The sequence below is a fragment of the Parus major genome, chromosome 6 (assembly GCF_001522545.3).
Source record: "Parus major isolate Abel chromosome 6, Parus_major1.1, whole genome shotgun sequence".
NCBI classification, from domain to species: domain Eukaryota; kingdom Metazoa; phylum Chordata; class Aves; order Passeriformes; family Paridae; genus Parus; species Parus major.
The window spans coordinates 937,223-956,542 of NC_031775.1; the positions used below are offsets into that span (position 1 = coordinate 937,223).

Genomic DNA, 19,320 nt, shown 5'->3' on the forward strand with positions numbered 1-19,320 from the left:
ATGAGAATTCTAAATCCAGCTGTCTAGCCCAGACTGTTTCAGAGCACCAGCAGAGCATGATTCCTGGAGTTCCAAGAAAGTGAAGGGACAGGCTTTGCTAAAACTGTGATCTTCTTGTTTCAGGGGGAACGTGGCTCACCGGGAGACCAGGGACCCATGGGCCCAAGGGTAGGTGTTCCTCCACTAACCAAGAGTTTTGGTCCTTCACAGGGATAGTGGGACCACACTGACAGTCCAGAGTGGGTCTTGCTGTCACTAAAAGTACTCATAGATGGGCAGTGGCTAAGTTTGAGATGGGCTGTTTCTCCACTCCTTACCCTCAGCCCTACATTAGAGGAAAATGATGGGCTGTTTCTCCCAGGCCATCTCAGGGTGGCTCATTCGTAGGAGGAGATGTTTGGACATGCCAGTCTGGACTTGGGCCCTTGAGCTACCAGAAAAAGGTGACAAGAAGGTGGGTGCATGCCCACATCCAACAACTGGTCAAACAATCCAGCTCCTGGATTCTGGCCTCAGCTTCATCTCTTCCCAGACAGCCAGCTTCCATGGTCATGACATGGTGATCTGAGCTGGGCTGGCTGCAATGCTGTACAATCTCCTGCACTTCAGAGGCTTTCTTTATTAAATGAAAAACTGGACACTCATGAATTGGGCCCCTCTGAGCCCCCTTTTCCAGAGTGAGCCACAGCTCTGAGCACCCCGAGGGAAGGGCAATCCCAGGCCCTGGCTGAAGACCTGGTATTTTGCAGGGCCCCAAAGGAGAGCCTGGGAAGGATGAAATGATGGACTATGATGGGAACATCAGTGAAGCTCTCCAGGTGAGCAGCTGCCCTCCTGTCCTGTGAGGTGACTGCTGGATGCTTTACTATTTCCCACAGACAGGGAACAGTGTAGATCTGCTCCCTTGGCAGTAGCAGCAAAAGGAAGCTCTTGGTTGTGCCATAGTCCCCTTCATCCCACACATCACTGCATGCAGTGTTTTTGTAAACTCCTTACTCATTTGGGTCGGTGTTACAGTAGTGGAGAACAAGCCAGCTCCAGGAAAAAGCTTAGTTTTCCAACGACTGTTTACTTTTCTAATTTTATTTTTTTCACTTTATTTGTTTCCCTAGGAAATAAGAACTTTGGCCTTGATGGTGAGTTCCTGTCTATGCTGTGGGGTTTTCCACAAGTAGCTGTATGTCTGTCCTAAGCAGATGGGCTGACAATTTAGGTGCAGCTAAAACACTTGGCCTTTGCCATTGGGAGCTGAAGCTGGGGCAGCTGACAGCTGAAAGAAAAGCTCATCTTGCCTTCTGATCTTGGCACTTGAATTCTAATCAGGACTTTCATCCCTCTGCTTTAAGAGATCATGCATGCTGCTCAGAACAGGGGGTGCTCAGAAGGAGCAGGGAAGTGCAGCTCTCAGGGCTCCCCATTGCTCATCTTCCCAACAAAATACGATTTTGGGGATCCCTTGGAATAGTCCTGTGTGATTTTGCCCTTAAACTTAGGAGAGGTATTTGGTTTCAAAGCACAAAAATATAAACCCTGTTGACAATATGAAAATAATTTTTTTCTTGATCTAGGGACCCCCAGGACGTCCAGGTGTGGCTGGACCTCCAGGGCCACCAGGACAGAAGGTATTGTCTCCATTCAGCACTCACAGACCTCAGGGAAACACAGGACTGGCCCAGGCAGAATTCCCACCCACAACTCTTCCCAGTGCTCCTATATTTCCTGTCCAGCCCTATCAGACTCTCCTGCTGTCCTCTGCAGCTCCTCCTCACACACAATATCCTGAAAATCTCTTTTCCCACAATGATAATGCCTAATCTGGAAGATGAAGGATCTTTTCTACTCGTCCTTCCCTTCAGGAAGTGGCTTGTGGGAACCAAACTGTGGGACTGTGTTGGTTGGGGACTGCATGACTGCACTGGGGCTGTGAGGTGGCAATCAGGATCAGCAAGACTGGGAAAATTCTCAGGCAGTCACATAATGTAATGTTTCAACAGGGGTTTTCCTGGGGTTTTTTTTGTGGGTTGTTTGTTTGTTTGTTTGGGGTTTTTTTTGTTTGTTTTTAATTTTATGACTGCAGAAAAACCCAGGGCTTTCCATCCTTTATTTTTAGTGATTACAGGAAAAATCCTGGATTTTTCATGCTTTTTTTTTCCCCCTGTGAGTAGTGTGTGCAGGCTATTTCTGCACTGCCTGCCCTTCTTCATCACAGTGCCCCAAAGGAGGACTCAAAATAGCTGCTTTCAAACTGCCAAAGTAACAATTCTGTGTTTCAGGGTGAGATTGGCTTGCCAGGTCCTCCAGGCCACGATGGAGAAAAGGTGAGGCACGATGCTCTTCCCTTCAGAGGTCTTACCTGGAGTCATCTCCGTGTCACTGACTTCACACAGTTGCTTTTCCCACGAGGGAAAAAAGTATTTTCCTTCACAAAAAGGAGCATTAATGGTTTGTCAATATCCTAACATTTGTCCTGGCTACTTTGTCCTGTCTCCAAAGGGGATGGCTGTGAGGGAAGGGATGAGCAGGACAAGAATAGGCCAGGCAGGAATAGCCTGACTCTCTCTGTGAATGTTTCTCTTCACATCGTGTGATTTTCATTTAGGGACCACGTGGCAAGCCTGGAGAAATGGGTCCCCCTGGCCCTCATGGGCTGCCAGGAAAGGATGGACCTCCTGGAATAAAGGGAGAGCCAGGCAACATCGGGGTCAGAGGAGAAAAGGGCGATAAGGGAGAGCCAGGACAAGCAGGCTCACCGGTGAGTAAACCAAAGGCTCTCCGAGCACTGGGGCGAGGCCCCAGCACTCCTTGGATGCCTCAGAGCCCCTGCAAGGTGGGTGCTGCTGTGTGAAGTGTCACAGTACAGGAGATCCTGGCTTCCTGGCACGTGTGTTGTCCTCTTGCTGGAGTGGCTGTCCCCAGGTGCCTGCCCTGCTCCCTGGGCGCTGTTTCCTTTCCTCAGCTTGCTGCCTGGTGTCTTGCTGGCACTGAAACGCTGCTGGAAGCGAGCAGGTCTGACTGTGAGCCAGGAGGCTGAGGCAGCAGCACACCCACTCCCTCCTGGGATAACATGGGGTAACCCCTCACAAGCCAGCCACTAACTGGGGCACAGTGCCCAGCCTGCCAGCTTCAGTCTGTCACAGCTTCTGTGCCCCCAGTGCTGCACAGGGGGGTTTATGCAGCGACTTCTACAGGATTAACAGGATGAAACTCCTGCTGTCTCAACAGCTGGCTGTGGGGTGTGATTCCTGGTGTGGCAAACTGCATAATCCTGAGCAGGACTTGGAGGCAGGAAAGCAGTACCCTGTCCCCACTCTGGGGACTGGTCCATCCACAGTGACAGGAGGATGTTCACCCATTTGCCCCTCCACTTTCAATGCTAGTGAAGCCCTGCATTTCCCTGGATAACTGCTGGATTTCCAAGGTTTTCAGAGTACTCTTGGGATGACCAGAGCCAGTCTTGGCTCTTAGACTGATATCTTACATGTCTGCCTGACTTAGTCATGCCAAACTCCACAAATCTTTCTTGATCTATAGGGTCTAGATGGCCCCACTGGAGAGAAGGGCGAACGAGGTGACCAAGGGATACCAGGACCATCAGGATTGCCAGGGCCCATTGGACTTCCAGGACTGACAGTAAGAATGGAAAAGATGAGGCTGCTCTTTCCTGCTTGGTAAAGAGAAAATAGCACAGAGCAGCACACGGGGGCTCATTTCCCAAAGTGCTGTGTGTCCTGGGAGCCTCAGAGCCCTGCCCCTTTGCTGGGTGTCACAGAATGTCTGTCAGGCCTCCAGCAGCAGACTGGCAATGTGAAACACATGCTCTGTTCCCACTTCTCCTGGGGGAGCTGCTGCCTGCCAGCACGTGGGTGGTTCCCAGGCAGCTTCGATGGAGGGGCACTCTGGAGCGCAGCCGGTGGTGACGGGGTCTGCTGTTGTGTGCAGGGAGAGAAGGGTGAGCCTGGGGAGCGTGGAGACAAAGGAGATCCAGGAGAATCGGTAGGTTACTGTTCCTGTGTTCCTCCATCATCTCAGCAGTAGGGGAGGGATGATTTGGCAGCAGTGCTGCTGGAAAATGGCACACCCCCCCTCTGGTGGCACCCCTTCACTGAGGACAGCAAACCTCGTGCTGTGGGGCTGTGTCAGCAGCCACCTCTGGCTCCTGATGCCCTCCTTTCCCTGACACAAGAACAATCTCACATCTACAAGAAATGCCTAGGGAAGAAGAGATTGTGGAAAGCATAGCAAATACTTTCCTCAGCATTTGCAGGAAATGGATTTCCTGGCAATTATTTACATGTGTATATATCTACACATGTAATTTCTCTTTTTTCCCCAAAGATTTTGGTGTTCTTGAACTTGCCTGTTCTCCCCTCAAAGCTCACCCCTAGCTTTGGAGTGTCCTGCAGCAAGGAGTCCCACAGGCTATTGACACATGTGGAGCCAGGCACCTTCTTTCCTGTCTTTTACTCTTTGACCTTATACCTCCTTGTAGGAATATTGGTAGAGTAGTGGGAGTGGACCTTTCTTTGGAAAAAGCCTCACTGCTTTCCCTCCTCTTAAATATTGGCAAATTTTGCATAACCCTCCCCTGAGTCCTGCTGCTGCTTCCCAGCTGCTCAGTCCTGGATTGCTGCTGCTTCCTAATGCAGTCCTTGGGGGGAGTCCAGGTTTCCCAGCCTGGCAGAGGAGCTCTGCTGCACCCTGTGTCCTGTCTCCCCTCTGAGCAGCCTCACTTTCCCCCTGAGGGCAGCTCATTGACGGTGACTTCTCTTGCATTTCCAGATATCTGGGCCCCCTGGACCCCAAGGCCCTCCAGGACCTCCGGTAAGTTTGAGTGACTCACCTGAGGAGCGAGGCACTGGGAATGGGGTTAGAGCAGTGGCTGGGGAGGATTCTGTGTGGAGGAGACAGCCAGAACCACTGTGGTGTTGAAATGGGAACATGCTTAGTATCACTTCCAAACCCACCCCCAGGGTAGGTCAGAGCTGCAGTGGGCTGGGAGGGCAAAGAGAGAAGGTTATGTTAGTCTGAGATGAAAGGGAAGACAGTAGTGAGATGGGATGGATGGGATTAAAGGGATCAACTGCAGAAATTGTCTTAATAGCACACCTGGCCCCCTGCCAGGGTGTGCTTGGCAGGAGGCTCCTTGTTAGAGATGAGAACAGTACATCAAGTGCCCATTACACAAATAAAGAGGCCTTTGGGCTGAGGGTTTGTGCTCCATAAAGCGACACCTTTGCCCTGCACGCCTGACTGGGATACCTGGAGCTTAAATTAAAGCCCATCCTGAAACATCACTTACATCTTGTCTCTCGTCCCAAACACAGGGTCTTCAGGGCATTCCCGGACCCAAGGTAAGGGTACAGAATGTTACCTACTGAAATTATCCCAGGTGATAGAATTCCCTGTAGTAACAACCTCCTAGAGTTCAGGTGATACTTTTCTTCTATCTTGGTAAGAGGATAAATCCTTCTGGATATTTTCTTGAAGGAAATGGATTAGCAGTTATTTTAGGACCCTAAAAAATGGTCATTCCCTCCAGTTTTCACCCAGAATTCACTGGTCTGTGGAATTCTGCCCATGAGGACAGAGTTGAAATCTTTGTCTGGAGGGTGGAGGTCTGTGGGATGAACAGTCTGTCACACAGTCCTAAGGAACTGAGCTCTAGCTAAAAATTAGTCTTTCAATTACCCTGTACATTCTGCTGTAGAGCACTCACCATCCTTGGTGGTGAGAATCTTTCTAATCTCCATCCAAATGCCCAGCCTGCACCATTGTCTTACCTGCTCCTGCACAAAAAATAGTGGAATAGAAATGTTCAAGGAGAGCTGCAGCTTTCTGGTGAAGTTTTGGGCAAAGATTGGAAAAGGTGCAAAGTGTCCTAATTCTTCTGATTATCCCTAGTATTTGTCCACCAGCATTGTTTGGGTGCTAGAAGGGATGGATATGTTTTAAAAAGCCTTATGGATGGAAATGAGGAGGAAAAAAAGTTCTGGGTTACATTTTGAATTTAATTAAAAGGAGTATTTGGTTTAATATTGCTTTGTAGTTTATCATACAGAATTTTAAAAGTATGTCTGGGAAAAAAGTGTTGAATTTTGTTTTTTTCCCTGAAGTGTTGAAACTGATGCCTTAGCATTTACAAAAGTCTTTCCAAACATTACTTCTGTATGATTTTTCTTCGAGGCTTGAAGACACCTGTCATTCACTTCCAGTGGATCCACATCTTAAAATGTAAACCCACCGTATCAGATAACTTCTGGTTATTTATATTTATATATAAATATGTATACAGCAACAACAGCAGGGAGAGCAGCACCGGAGCGAGCTCAGTTCTCCTCTGAACATCTCTTTACCCACAGGACCCGAGTCTCCTCTTATTGCCACTGAGTTAAAACAGGAGCTCACACAGGGGTAATGTGAATGACAGTGATTTTCTTCAAATTAGGTTGAGAATTGGGCTAAGGCATTACTCTGCTGCCTCCTGTATTCCCTCTGCTGTCCAGCGCTCTCTGAAGGGAGGAATGTTTGTTATATAAGTGCTGTTATGGTGGGTTTATTTTCTGCTCCATCCTTCCTTTAGGGGGAAGCAGGGATTGATGGAGTGAAAGGAGAGAAGGGTGCCCAGGGTGAAAAAGGAGACAGAGGGCCACTGGGATTACCCGTAAGTATCCAGGAAGCAAGCAGCACTTTGTGAGCCAAACTTAATATCAGCTGTAAAAAGATCCCTCAATAGGAGACGCACGTGGGGATTTGGTATGTAAAGTCAGAGAAAGAGATGGCCTATAAATAACTGTGCCTTTGCTTTTAAACCCAAAGCCTCAGTTTCTGTACTGAGCCTTCAACTTGTAGATCTGTTGAATAGATCAGGGATCACTTTATTTCCTCCTGCTTCTGGCAGGACTGGGAAAAACAAGCAGCAGCTTTCCTGGGGGTTCTCTGCACTTCAGTGCAAGACCAGAAACAGAAGTCAGAGGTGTGGAAAGCTGTTCCCCAGCCATTTGTCTCCTGGGCTCAGCTTTGTACAAAGCATGGTGGTTCTTAGTGCAACCGGCTCCTTTGATAGCTGAACCATCCCTGTCCCTTCTGCCATGGAGTCAGTGCTCCCCCTGACCCAGCGTGTCCCTGCTGTGGGTGAACTTGGCCCCATTGGCCTGGTGTTAGAGCAGTGCTTGCCTTAGAGAGAGGAATTGGGGCACAGTGCATTGTACAGAAGTTGCAGGAGCTTTAGATACAAACCTGGTGATGTGTTGGTGGTAACTTAGTCCCACTCAGTTGTTCCACCAGCCCCTGAGTTCTCTCATCATAAAAAGCACTGGTGGCACAGTAACCCTTCCCCAAATGTTCTGCCTGGAACAAACACTGCAGAGTGTATCTCATGTACTGTGTGGCTTTGTTGTCCTGTGTTTGACCACCCACATCCCTTGTCCCTGACTCTGGCTGAAATGTGCGTGTCTTTGTTTGTAAAATGTTTTACTCCTTTAGCTGTGCTGAACCGTAGTTCCCTCCTAGAGCTTGAATGAATCCCCTCTAACTCCAGGTGCTCAAATGAGACCAGAATGAGTACATCCCATTCCCTGGGGCTCCAGGCAGAGCCAGTGGGAGAAAGGGCTGCTTTTGGAAGGCTCAAAGGCACGGGATTGTACCTCAGTGGAGCAGTGAGAAGTCAGAACCCAGTGCCCTGAGAAATGCAAATGGAAGTTTTCTGTGTAAATGGTTATTCCCTCAAGCCTGTGGGCTATCTGCACAGGGGATGGAGGTCCTTGTGACAGTGTGAGCAGATGCTCCAGCAGTTATCCCAACAACTCATCTTTGTGGCAGGGAATGTGCTAGCTGTTTCTCCCACAGCAGTGAGCCCCATGGGGGGTCCAAAGGTCCCTTGGCTTTTCCCATCACTCTTCCTGAGCTGTGGAGATGGGAAGACCGGCTCAGAAGGGTCCTCTTTGAAATGTTTTGTTTGGATCAGCAATATTGGCTGGACAGCCAGGAAGTACCAGCTTGTAAGATCAGATACTGTGGAACTTGTATCCTTCTTCAGAGCCACTGAATTCTCTTCATAAGTTTTTCCATGCCTGATCCAGTGTATCTTCAGCCTGTCAAACTCAATGCTGTGCCAAGCGGGTTCTGAAATATTTCAGGCTGTAAAATCCTGAAGCTGGATCTGTTGCCTTTTTCTCTGACTCAGGGCTTGACGTCACACTGGAATTCCAGTCCTGATTGTCTGCAGTAGCCTTGGGCTTATCCATGGCTGACAGGGTGAGGAAATGGAGGAAAATTCAAAATAATTGGTGTTTATATTCTACCACAGCTTTCCCTCCCAACCACTGTCTGAGACAAGCCAGTGGGCTCGATGGACCTTGGGCAGAGCCACTTTTAGGTCTTATGGATGAGGAAATTCAGGGCAAGAGCTGAGCAGACAGCAAAGTGCCACTCGATCTGAGTCTGGTGTAAATCTGCACTGGTGACACAGGGAGATGAGCCACCTGTTTTGTAAGCTCCTGAACAACTGCATGTGGAGTGGAGCAAGCCTGCAGCTGACCTAGTGGGCACCACAAGCCCTGGGTCTCTTGGTAGCAGCTTGAACAGCTGATGGCCCTGCACTGCCTGTAAATGCCTTGGTGAGCAGCAGCCTCTGAGCCTTGTGTCTCACCTGTGTTGCCCAGCCTGCCACAAAGGCAGTGCAGATTCCAGCTCCACTGTCACGTTGTCCTTTTCACCACCTGTCACAGAACAGCTGCTTCCCCAGGAGTTTCCCTGGTGGCACTGAGAAAGGGAAATTTGCACTCTGAAGAGGATGTGAAAGTTGCAGCTCTACATTATATGTATTCAGTGTTTCTATGTTTTTGTTGGTTTGCTTGTAAGTGCCATCACCTGTCCTTGAGATCTTAATTTTTGTTAATTGCAAGCATATGTTTGTCTCGAGTCACTGCTTTACTCACCTCTCCCCTCCCCTCTCCTCTGCCTGGTTTTTGTGAACCCTTCCCGCCTGTCCAGGGTGCTTCAGGTTTAGACGGCAGGCCTGGACCACCGGTGAGTTCTGTTTCTGTTACCCCACGTTTGTCCTCCCCAGTATCGTGATTCATTTTGTGTCTTCCACCCGAGTCTTGTTTACACCAGGAATAATCTTATTTTTACCAAAGCAGGCTTGGGAGGGGGGTTAAACTTAAAATGAGGAGTGATGTCACACACTTGTCTTCTTTGGTGCTACAAATCTGGATCCTGGGATCGCAGCCTCCTTGCTCCACTCTGTCTCAGTAACAAGAGGAATGAAACCTCTGCATGGTTCTGTGATGCTCTGCTCTCCTGTCCTCTTTCTCCTGAGGGGTCTGCAACCTGAGATGGGAGAGAGGGACTCATCATCAGCAATTGTAGTCACAGGGCAAAGGGGAATGGCTTAACCTATTCAATCTTTCATTTTTTACATTGGATATTAGGAAAAAGTTCTTTACTGTGAGGCATTGGCACAGGTTTCCCAGAGAAGCTGTGGCTGCCCCTCCCCTGGAAGTGTTCAAGGCCAGGTTGGACAAGGCTTGGAGCAGCCTGGGATAGTGGAAGGTGTCCCTCTTCATGGGAGGGGGTTGGAATGAGATGATCTTTAAGGGCCCTGCTGACCCCAAACCATTCTATGATTCTAAGTAATGCCAACCTGGTTCTGCAAACCACTCTGCTATTCTTGGATAACAGCTGTTAAATAACAGCCAAATATTTTTAATCCCTCATGGGAAATCACAGATCACCCATGTACAATCCATTTGGCTATTTAAAAACAAAAAGCAATTTTTCCTCCTCAGTGTAGCTGGGAATAATTTCAGCTGCTCTGACTTCTGGAGAGAACCTGAGTGGCAGCTTATACAGTCACTTGTTTGGGGGAAGCTGTAGATACAATTTTATAGCTGTGCAGGGGTGATTTCAATGTATTCCATAACACTAAATGATGGATAAGTGCAGGCAATTAAGATTTCCACAATTGCATGAATCTAAGGAGAGCCTGATTTTTCTCTCTTCCTTCACCATGCTGAAAAGTTCTGTGCTGCATGAGCTACTTCTCCACTTGTATTCTGCAGATCTTGACTTCTCTGGAAAGCTCCCCTGACCCACATGAGCCGTCCTGCTCTCATCAGAGGGGTTACTTTAGTGACTAAGGATTGCAGACTGACATTAAAAAGTGCAAGACCCTTTTGTTTTAAGGCTTTTAGAAAGCCTTCCCATTTTGCTCCTTGGTTTTTCCTGGGAGTCAGGTAATGTCTCAAAAGTACCTCTTTACTGAGGCTCTGTGAGGGAATTGTAGACCCATGTGTGGCTGAGTTGGAGGTGCTGGAATCCTGTTCTTAGCCAGAGGGACTATTACTGAACCACCATGCTGCCAGCATTAAAGATCACTTTGATTCATTTCCCAGAGGCCAGGCGAGTCTCAGGAGCACCAGCAAGGAAGTTTGGTGTGCTGGTGGGAGAGGGTGACACTCTCTGTGTCAAAGGGTTAGGAAAAACACTGGGTTTTCCTGTCTGGGAGCCTGGTGGAGTGACAGGAATGGCAAAGAGGGAGCAGAGGGACTGGAGGATACCCCTCCCAGCTCACATCTGTGCCTGCACACACCTGCATTCAGCACTGCAGCTTGGGGTCTGTCAGCTTGCATGAAACACTGACCCAACGCTTCGCATCTCGCTCAGCTACGCTGACTCCGGGAGGGGGTAAAGGAAATAAGGACGTAAGGAAAAAGAAAAGTGAACTGCTTGTCATGTGTGTAAATGGCCTTTATTCTGCTACAGCTTTCAGCCTTGTGTGGTACAAACCAGCAAGAAGGAATTCCTGTTTGTGGAGCTGGTAGAAATGCCTGCTGAAATAATTGTCAAGAGAGAACTTCAGGATTAAAAACGAGGCTCTGTACAGTGGTGCTGGTGTGATCTAACACAGCAGTTCCCATGTTCTTCAAATTGCCTTACCAACTACTTCAAATCCATCTCCACCAGCACTGAAAGCTGTAGTGGTGCTAAGTGCCTTCCACCACCAGCCTGCCCTCCCAAGCTGTGCTTTCCCTAAGGGAGCAGCAGTGTCTCCTGGCTTTAAGGAAGCCCTGGAATAAAAGTGTCCTGATGTGTTTTCCTTCCTACAACTGCAGGGTATTCCAGGACCAGTTGGGGTTTCGGGACCAGCAGGACCAAAAGGAGAAAGGGTGAGTTTGTTTCTGAACTGATGGATGCTCTATAAGATACAGCAGCTCTGAGGGATAGATAGAGGAGCTCTAGGCTTTTCCAGAGCTGGAATTGCCCTCTCCTTGTGTATACGAGACCCTCAGCTTGGCCTCTTTGGTGCTTGAGTATCTCATCCTTGGGGTTTTTCAGGTGCTTTGAAATGCATGCTTTGCTTTTTCTTCTCCGGTGCTCTGCTGCCTGTTTGTACTGAATAGGAATGTGAACAGTTTCTATTCTTTTCTATCCATTTCAGGGCAGTAAAGGAGATCCTGGAGTTGCAGGACCAATGGGGCCAGCAGGGCTTCCTGTAAGTATGGGAATCCTAGGGATTTATCTCCAGAGCCTGTTTCCTTGCTGGGGTTGACAGCTGAAGATGCTGCTGTAATGCAGGGTTGGCAGTCACAGCTGGGTTAGGCGTAACTCAAGTTACAAGATTTTGTTCACTATGGGAGTGACACAAAAAGCTGGTTAGCTCTAGAGCTGACTCAGAGTGATGTGGAGGAGGCTGAAAGGAAACTGTTAATTCACCTTGGTCCTTGAACTACCTAAAGAAGCTGTGTGGGACTCTTAGTCCAAAATGCTACTTTTGAGCACGTTCCTTTACCTTTCACAGCCTGGGTGTCTGCCTCCTGCCTGCCTGAGAGCCCTGTCTTGTCATTGCAGGGACAAAAACTGCCTTCAGTGAGGTTAATCCCACTGTCTGGGATTGCTTTTTGCAAAATAGGCCCAGTGTTGGTGCTGTGGTCTAATGCAGTCATGGGGCAGCCTTGTTGTTTAACATGAAAAAGGAAGATTGTTGAATTGTCAAAATTAATTTTGTTTCTTATCTGAAGAGTAGGGTAGGTAGTAGTGGTGTTACCACCTGGATGGTCTGATGGAGGTGAAGAGGAGGTTGCCTGCTGGAAAAGTTTTAATTTTGACATAGCCATTGGTACAAATGGGGGGAAAAAAGCCAGAATCCTGAGCATACATTCCTCTCTTAGGTGGGACTATGGTGAAATCTGCTTGTTTTCAAATGTTTCTTTCTGTGTTGATGCATTTCAGGGTTTACAAGGTCTACCTGGTGACAAGGGAGTCCGGGTAAGTTACCAGGCAAACCCCTTGTGTTTAATTGCTAGCAGCCCAGTTAACTCCTGTGCACCTGGAGCAGCCAGCATGTGTTTGTGTGCCAAGCCTTCATCCACGTTACTGTACACCCCTTGTAGCTCGTTCCATCACCTGGAACATTGTGCTACATCTCTCTGAAGGCTGTAGGAGGGATTTTGTAATGTTTTCACACCTCTGTTCTCACTGAAGCACAGGACATGAGTTAGGGCAATGTGGTGTGCTTTAGGAAATGCTGCTTCTCTAGTTACTGATGTGTGTAGGGATTCCTGGCAGAATTAGCTGAGGTGCAGCCAGCAAATCTTATTTCAGTACTTATAAATTGCCCCTGAAGCATGAAAAAGAAGGTTGTCTTCTAGAAAACAATCCCACAGAGAATTTGAAAGATGGAAGTTTCAAAAAGATAAATTAAATTCGCCTGTCTTGAATCAGGCCTGAAGTCTCCTTTAGGCATTGTCCTGAATGGATGTGATGGTGAAGAGCTGGGTCAAACCCAGGAGCAGGAATGGCAGCTTTCCCATTGTACCACCTGTGTTACTGAAAGATAAACCTTAATAAAAAGTGCATGTGGAGAAGCTCCTTCTTTTTCATCAGGTTTTGTTGCCTGTTAAGGCTTTGAATCTGAATCTTTTTAATAAAAACATTTAGGAGCTATGGTTGGATATAACTTACATTTAGAAATATAAATTATTATATATTAGAAATATAAATTACTTTTGGATTTGAGTTAGTAATATTACAATTGTATGAATGTCAAGCACTTCAATACAGTACAAGTGAATGTAGTCACACCTTTTATTCATAAGACTCTGGCATCACCTAAATTTATCTGGAGGTGTAATTTTTTTATAGAGCATGTGCCCGTGTGATGATTTCACTGTATGGATTTGCTTTTGATGTATAGTGAGTGTTCTCTGTTCTCTATCTGCAATTGATTTCTGACCTTACTCTGCACAAGAAAAGGCAGTTTTGGACAGCACTAGCCAACTGGCATCTTAAACTAGGGGAGAAAGGTTCAAGTTTCATGGAAGCACCAAAGTTCTCCCCTTTTTTAATCACTGCATTTCTGGCTTTGCTTCTTAACCTTCTCTTCACTTTTGTTTTGCTTGTGTGGCTTCTAAAAAATGTCATTTTTAATTCCTAGACTTTTTCAGTTGGTTTTTGAACTGAGTCCTTTAGTTAAGAGAGCACTTCCATTAGATGGCATTTCTCGGAGCTCTGGCATAAAAGCAAGTGAAATCTGGGAGAAATTGCAGCTCCTTGTGGCGGATGAGCTGGAAAGCACAAGTGGGGAGTTCTGCTGGCCCCTTGAAGCATCCTCACTGCAGCCCATGGTTTGCAATGGAAAAGTGTGAGGAACTTCAGGAGTGTAAATGGGCAAGTGCAGTATCTCAGGGGACCCTAGAAAATACCCCTTTTGCCACTGAGCCTTTGTACGGGGGTTTCCCCTTACTCCTTACACTGAAATCCCAGTTTGCCAAAATCCTCTCTTTTCCTCTCTGCTTTTTAAATCCCAGAAATGCTCCTGCTGCTCTCTGCTTGGAGCAGGAGATCAGCATAGCTGTGCCTGGGTTGTGGCACTAATAATAGACAGCATTTTGTGTAATCCAGCTGAAAAAGTGTGAACCCTGAACTTGTCCTGCTGTTATTTTAATGCCTGGGGGGAGGTGGGGGGGCTTTTGTGTGTTTGTGCATCTTCCTTGCTCCTACAGGTCCACCTTTGTCCCCTTTATCCCTTCCTCCTCTTCCACCTTTCTTCCTGGTTCCTTCCTCCAGAGCAACCCATGCTGCATTTCTCCTGGATTATCCTCTCCATTCTGGTACTTGGTTCTGGGTGACTTCTCATTGCCTCTCCTCTCCCATCCATTTCTCTTGCCAGCTTTGGGTTTAACACTTGTTTTTAAAAAAGAAGCAGCAGCAGCCTGTGCTGTCTGTTTTTATCCCTTAATTCCTTTAACACTCCCCACAAGGACCCCAAGTTCAGTTCCCTGTGCAGCAGCCCCTTCCCCCTGTTTCGTGCTCAGCAGCTTTGACAATTTCCTGTTATCCAGAAGGATTTGGTATGGATATAACTGGCAAATAGCACACTATGCCCTGCCTTGTGCTGCCAGTTAAGGCTCAGGGACCCTGTGGCTGTGCTGCCTAGGACTACTCCCTGGTCTAACAGGTTTTTTGGGAGAGCACTACTCAGAGCATCCCAAAGGACAGCCAGAATGTGCAGACTCAGAGCTGAGTACTTCCTTGATTCCCTGGCTGACAGCTCCCTAAATGAGACATTGTTTAAGAATGGGAATTCAGAGGGGTAAAAAAAGCATCCCAGTGCTATCCCAGAGCTCCAGTGGCAGAGGGACCTTCCCAGCCAGCTGGAGATTGAGCTAAGGTGGCACATGCTGGCCAGAGGGGTGGTTTCCCATCCTGTGTGTCTGGGGTCAGCCAGTTCTCCAGGGTGCCCCTCTCTGATGTCTGGGGAGCCCTGAGAAGTGTGTGCTGACCCCTCTGATGCTGAGCCCTCAGTCTGCCAGTGTGGGACTGCAGCCATGGCATTCATGCAGCTCAGTTACAGCTCAGCAGCTCCATACGTTGGTCTTCATGTAACATCTCAGAGGGAGATTTATTTTAAAATGTTTCCTAAATGTTTATCCTTTCTTAAACTATCGCTGACATTTGTTTGAAATGGATGATCCTAAAGCTTTTGTGTATTCTTTTTTTCTTGGACTAAACTATTATTTACAGGGGGAGAGGGGCAAGAAAGGCTCTAGAGGGTCTAAAGGGGATAAGGGAGACCAAGGAGCACCTGGATTAGATGCACCCTGTCCGTTGGTATGTCCTGTTTCATCAAATGTATTGTTTTAAGATGTGTTGATGGGGAAGACAGAAGGAAATCATAACATAAATAATGGTCTTGCAAAAGTGCAACATTCGGATAAGGCCCAGCTGGGTTCCCACCACAGCCTGGGACCAACTGATCCTCTGAGTGACCATGGTTATGTTCCTTCCTCTTCCAGACCTCACAAAAGTTTGGGTACATGGGGTGTTCCACGTGCTGGGAGCGCAGGGCTTTCTCCACTGCGGATAGAGCCCTGTCTCCTTTGCTGCTGGTTCTTCTCTGGAGATGCTCGATGGGATCAAATCTACGTGGCAGCAAAACTGGAATGCTGGTTTCCTTGCCTTGGAATAACAGCCAGCAGATGTGATGGCCTGAGAGCACACAGGGCACTCGAGCTGCACTACCCAGAGGGAAAACAAGTCTCGGTTATCCTAAATGGGATGTGTTTCTGTCATAACAGATTGGCTATAAGTCTAGGCAAATGGATAAATACAGGAATATGTGTACATTCTTACCTAAATTCATACACTGCAGGAAACACTGCCAAAAATCTGCTAGCAGTGCCGCAAATCCCAAGAGTTCATGGGGATCATGCTTTTAGAAATCCAGCTGCTGGGTTTCTTAGTGAGGATCTGAGGAACAGATGATTTTGGAATGGAGGAAACACCATTCCCATCCTCTCAGCTTTAACTCAGAGAACTTGTAGATGACAGAAAACCAGACAGGAAACTGCTGCTGATGCAGGCACAGCTGACTGTGCAGACAGGGGTCTGTGCTGGGTGTGCAGCTGAGTGCCCTGTGCCAGTCCCAGTGGGTTCTCAGCCTCTCCTCCTGGGACACAGAGCCGGCTGGCACTGACTGAAATAACGATAGTGGTTGATTTCATAAACAGGGTCTCCGAGGTTTTAAAGGCGAGAAGGGTGAGCCGGGGCTACCTGGGCTGGACGGCCTGGATGCCCCATGCCCATTGGTATGGTGTACCTTCCCTTTCCTGCATGCTCGTTTGCTTTTTGGCTCTTGGTGCTGTTTTCTGATCCCCCCCAATTTCTGATCCCATGCCCTAGAAACACCTGGCAGTTCCTTCCTTACCTGTCTCCATATTCCCTTCCTCCCATTGCTGCTGTCAGAACCAGGCCCTTCCCTTCATTCTGATTCCCAGCTGCTGTCAGCAACACTTTGTGGCATGAGAAAAAATAGTTGGAATGTGGTTTTATTTACAACGGCTTCACTTCTTCCTTTGCCTTCACTCTGACAATTTCCAGTAAATCAGTGTATGCAGACCCAGCTCTGAGCTGGCTTGGCTTCCTCACAAGGAGCTGCAGTGCTTGTGTCCTTCATTAACTCTATTTTTAATGCTTGTGTGTGATGAGCACAGCCTGACATGGTTCCCTATACCCCATACGTGAAGATGACTGAAAATAGTAGTTATCCCATAAGTAAGCCCACATGAAACATATTAATGGGGACACTTAACCTCCCTGCTGGATAATTCCAATTTATGACTCTCCCCAAAAGTCCAAATTGTATCCATAGCATCCAAAAAATTTGAATTTAGTATTGCCTGTTTCCCAATATCCATCTTATTCAAGTGATAAAATGATTATTGTATTAGTGCCTAATCTAGCCCAATCTATTCAGAAACACTGTACCCCAACTATTTATCCCAATAAAGGTCACCAATTTATTAATTTTCTCTGAGTTTTCTGAAGATGTAGCCATTCAGGTGATGTTTTTGCTCCCTTGCACAGTCTCAACATCTCTGTAATACGAAGAAATTTGTCCTGCCCTGCCCATCCAGCCCTGTTTGGCATGACAAGGTTTGTTTGAGGATGGCCCTGCCGAGCTTTACGCTCACTTAAGAATGTTTGATGCCATCTACAAGGGATGAGATATTGTTCAGCTAGCTGGGAAAAATAACCCTAAGCAAAAAGGCACATTTAGTTTGAAAGGTTTTCCTGGTTTCTTGAGGTGAAAACACCCCAAAACCCCACCATGAAGATGCCATTTAAAGCCTTTGTTATCTGAGCTTTGTGAAGAACCAACATCAATTTTCTTTCCAGTGTTCCCTCCTGTGTGTGCTGCCCTTGCCTCTTTGGGGCAGTGACTTCTGGTAAAGTCTCACTTGCTGCTCTATAACTTCTGGGTAGTAGAAACTTCTTCCAGTCCCAGGGGTGAAACCAAACCTGCCCAGAACGGTGCACAAAGGAGGAAGACCACAGAGCCGTGTGTTTTGTCTCCCAATGCCCAAAGCCAGGTTCCTATGGAATAACTTCAGGCTGAAGGCACCTAATTTCACAGGTGCAAGGGTTCCACCAGTGTCCTGGCAGATGACCTTTCTGGTTTTGTCACTGCTCCCAGGGAGGATTCACCCCACATGGCCATATTCAAACTCACACTTCTTTTCATACCTATTTTTGTGAAGGGAAACTTGCCAGAAAATCTGATGAAATATGGATGCTGTTATTTTTTATACATGGTGTTCTGGCATGCAAGCTAGCTTGGGAACGTGAATAAGCATGTTTTTTGATCCAACTAGGTTAAAAGCTTAGCATCCAGCTGACACATCCATGTGTGTAGCTTATGGAGGCTGTGAACTAACTCTCTGCACATCTGAGATATGTGGAAGGAGATCCTTGGTACTAATAAGCATGTCATGTTTCCGTTCTCGGCACATTCGCCCGCAACAAACACTTCCTTGTGACCCTGGTCTTCCTTTGATCCCTAAGCTGTCACTCCCTGGCCTCCATTCCTTCATACACCTAACTTCCCAACTCCTCCTGCCATGCACTGTACCAGTCATTCCTGTCACCACCAGTGTACCAATGGGAAAACCACAATTTACCCAGTAAATAAGTTGTAATTCTGGATTTCCACTTAGTTGGGGGGAAGGGGCACGAGGAGACCAAAGTCTGAAAAATGCATTTGAAAAGCAATATTGTTATAACAACATGGCAATTTTCAGTTCATCAGCCCCCTGGAAGTGCATCTCCAGTAAATAGTTCATTTCTCAATATATTATTGTGCATTTGCTTTTCTGTTTGTATTTTTTTGGGGTTTCCTGGGGAATAGTGATAGACCGTGAGTCTGCCACATGCACTCGGCACAAGAATTTGACTTCTCGTGTCAGAGATGTATTTCCTTACACCTTGACTTTTATCTGCTGCTCCAGAGCACCTTAGCACTGGTGTCATATCTAGCCCGTCAAAGAGGGCTGCACAGGGTTGAAATGAATGGCAGTCATCTACAAAAGCATTTCCCAGCCACGGAGCCTAAAACATCACGGTCGCAGAAGCGCCAGGGGCTTTTCACACAAATCCCACTGATGTTATTGAAGCCAAAGTCCCTTTTCAGGGACTCAGTTGAGACATCCTGAAGCAGCAGAGGGGCTGCCCAGCTGCTCGCCTTCCTAATTTCCCTGGAGGAGGATCTCCCCAGAGGCAAGAAGAGATAACTGGACAGTGTCTCACATGACAAAGCAAACCCTTTAACAGGCAGGGCAGAAGGAAATGGAGATTTTTTTTCCAGACCCTCCTCAGGGTCTGAGGTTAGTGCTGACTCTGGGATTGGCTTTTAAGCTCAATGTTACAGAGCCAGGCCTGAGGACACACAGCAGCCACCTCTTACTTTCCACTGCCAGCCCCTGGCAGTGTTTATCAGGCTGAGTTGGACCTCCTGGGTTCCTTGTTGTCTTCCTTCAAGGAAGCCTGGATAGACTCCATTCTTAGGGGAGAGTGGTTCTCGGGTACATAAGTCCCTTGCACAGCCTGCAGGCATTTCCCCTCTTCACCCCAGCCCCTGCTTCAGGCTGCACTGGTTCTGCCAGCCAGAAGTCTGGGTCATCCAAAGGGTGAGGAATATCTCTCTGACTATTCCTCCAGCCCTGGTTCAAACTGTTTGTTGCAGTAACAGTTAACCCATGCCTTCCTTTCTCCATCTCTGTGCTATTTTCTGTGTCATAAACTGCTGTTTCTTCCATCTTTTCCACAGGGGGAAGATGGCCTTCCAGTTCAAGGCTGCTGGAATAAGGTAATCTTGGAAATGTTGGTGTGCTGAGTTGGCAGTGCCATGGCTCCTGCTAATGTTTTTCCATGAATCTGGCTAAGGGCAGAAGAGGTGTGGATGCATGGATGGGATTTCCAGGACTGTATCCCAGAAAAGTGGCAACCAAAACTCCACCTTATTTGTGTATCACAGTTCAGCTC

General features: G+C 47.5%; 1 protein-coding gene across 15 annotated transcripts in view; it reads left to right on the forward strand.

Moving 5' to 3' along the window:
- COL13A1 (collagen type XIII alpha 1 chain) overlaps positions 1 to 19,320 on the forward strand; it is a 92,477-nt gene that overhangs the window by 64,569 nt on the left and 8,588 nt on the right. For 13 of the 15 annotated variants that reach the window (XM_033515484.1, XM_033515490.1, XM_033515485.1 and 10 more), the window contains 17 exons: positions 124 to 168; positions 750 to 818; positions 1,113 to 1,136; positions 1,569 to 1,622; positions 2,274 to 2,318; positions 2,600 to 2,752; positions 3,532 to 3,630; positions 3,940 to 3,993; positions 4,780 to 4,821; positions 5,325 to 5,351; positions 6,581 to 6,661; positions 8,992 to 9,027; positions 11,115 to 11,168; positions 11,441 to 11,494; positions 12,232 to 12,267; positions 15,025 to 15,111; positions 19,106 to 19,144. In XM_033515484.1, the coding sequence (XP_033371375.1) occupies positions 124 to 168; positions 750 to 818; positions 1,113 to 1,136; positions 1,569 to 1,622; positions 2,274 to 2,318; positions 2,600 to 2,752; positions 3,532 to 3,630; positions 3,940 to 3,993; positions 4,780 to 4,821; positions 5,325 to 5,351; positions 6,581 to 6,661; positions 8,992 to 9,027; positions 11,115 to 11,168; positions 11,441 to 11,494; positions 12,232 to 12,267; positions 15,025 to 15,111; positions 19,106 to 19,144 (999 nt within the window). The remainder of the gene's footprint in view (positions 1 to 123; positions 169 to 749; positions 819 to 1,112; positions 1,137 to 1,568; positions 1,623 to 2,273; positions 2,319 to 2,599; positions 2,753 to 3,531; positions 3,631 to 3,939; positions 3,994 to 4,779; positions 4,822 to 5,324; positions 5,352 to 6,580; positions 6,662 to 8,991; positions 9,028 to 11,114; positions 11,169 to 11,440; positions 11,495 to 12,231; positions 12,268 to 15,024; positions 15,112 to 19,105; positions 19,145 to 19,320) is intronic. The other 2 variants (XM_033515488.1, XM_033515497.1) reach the window with 2 other exon arrangements.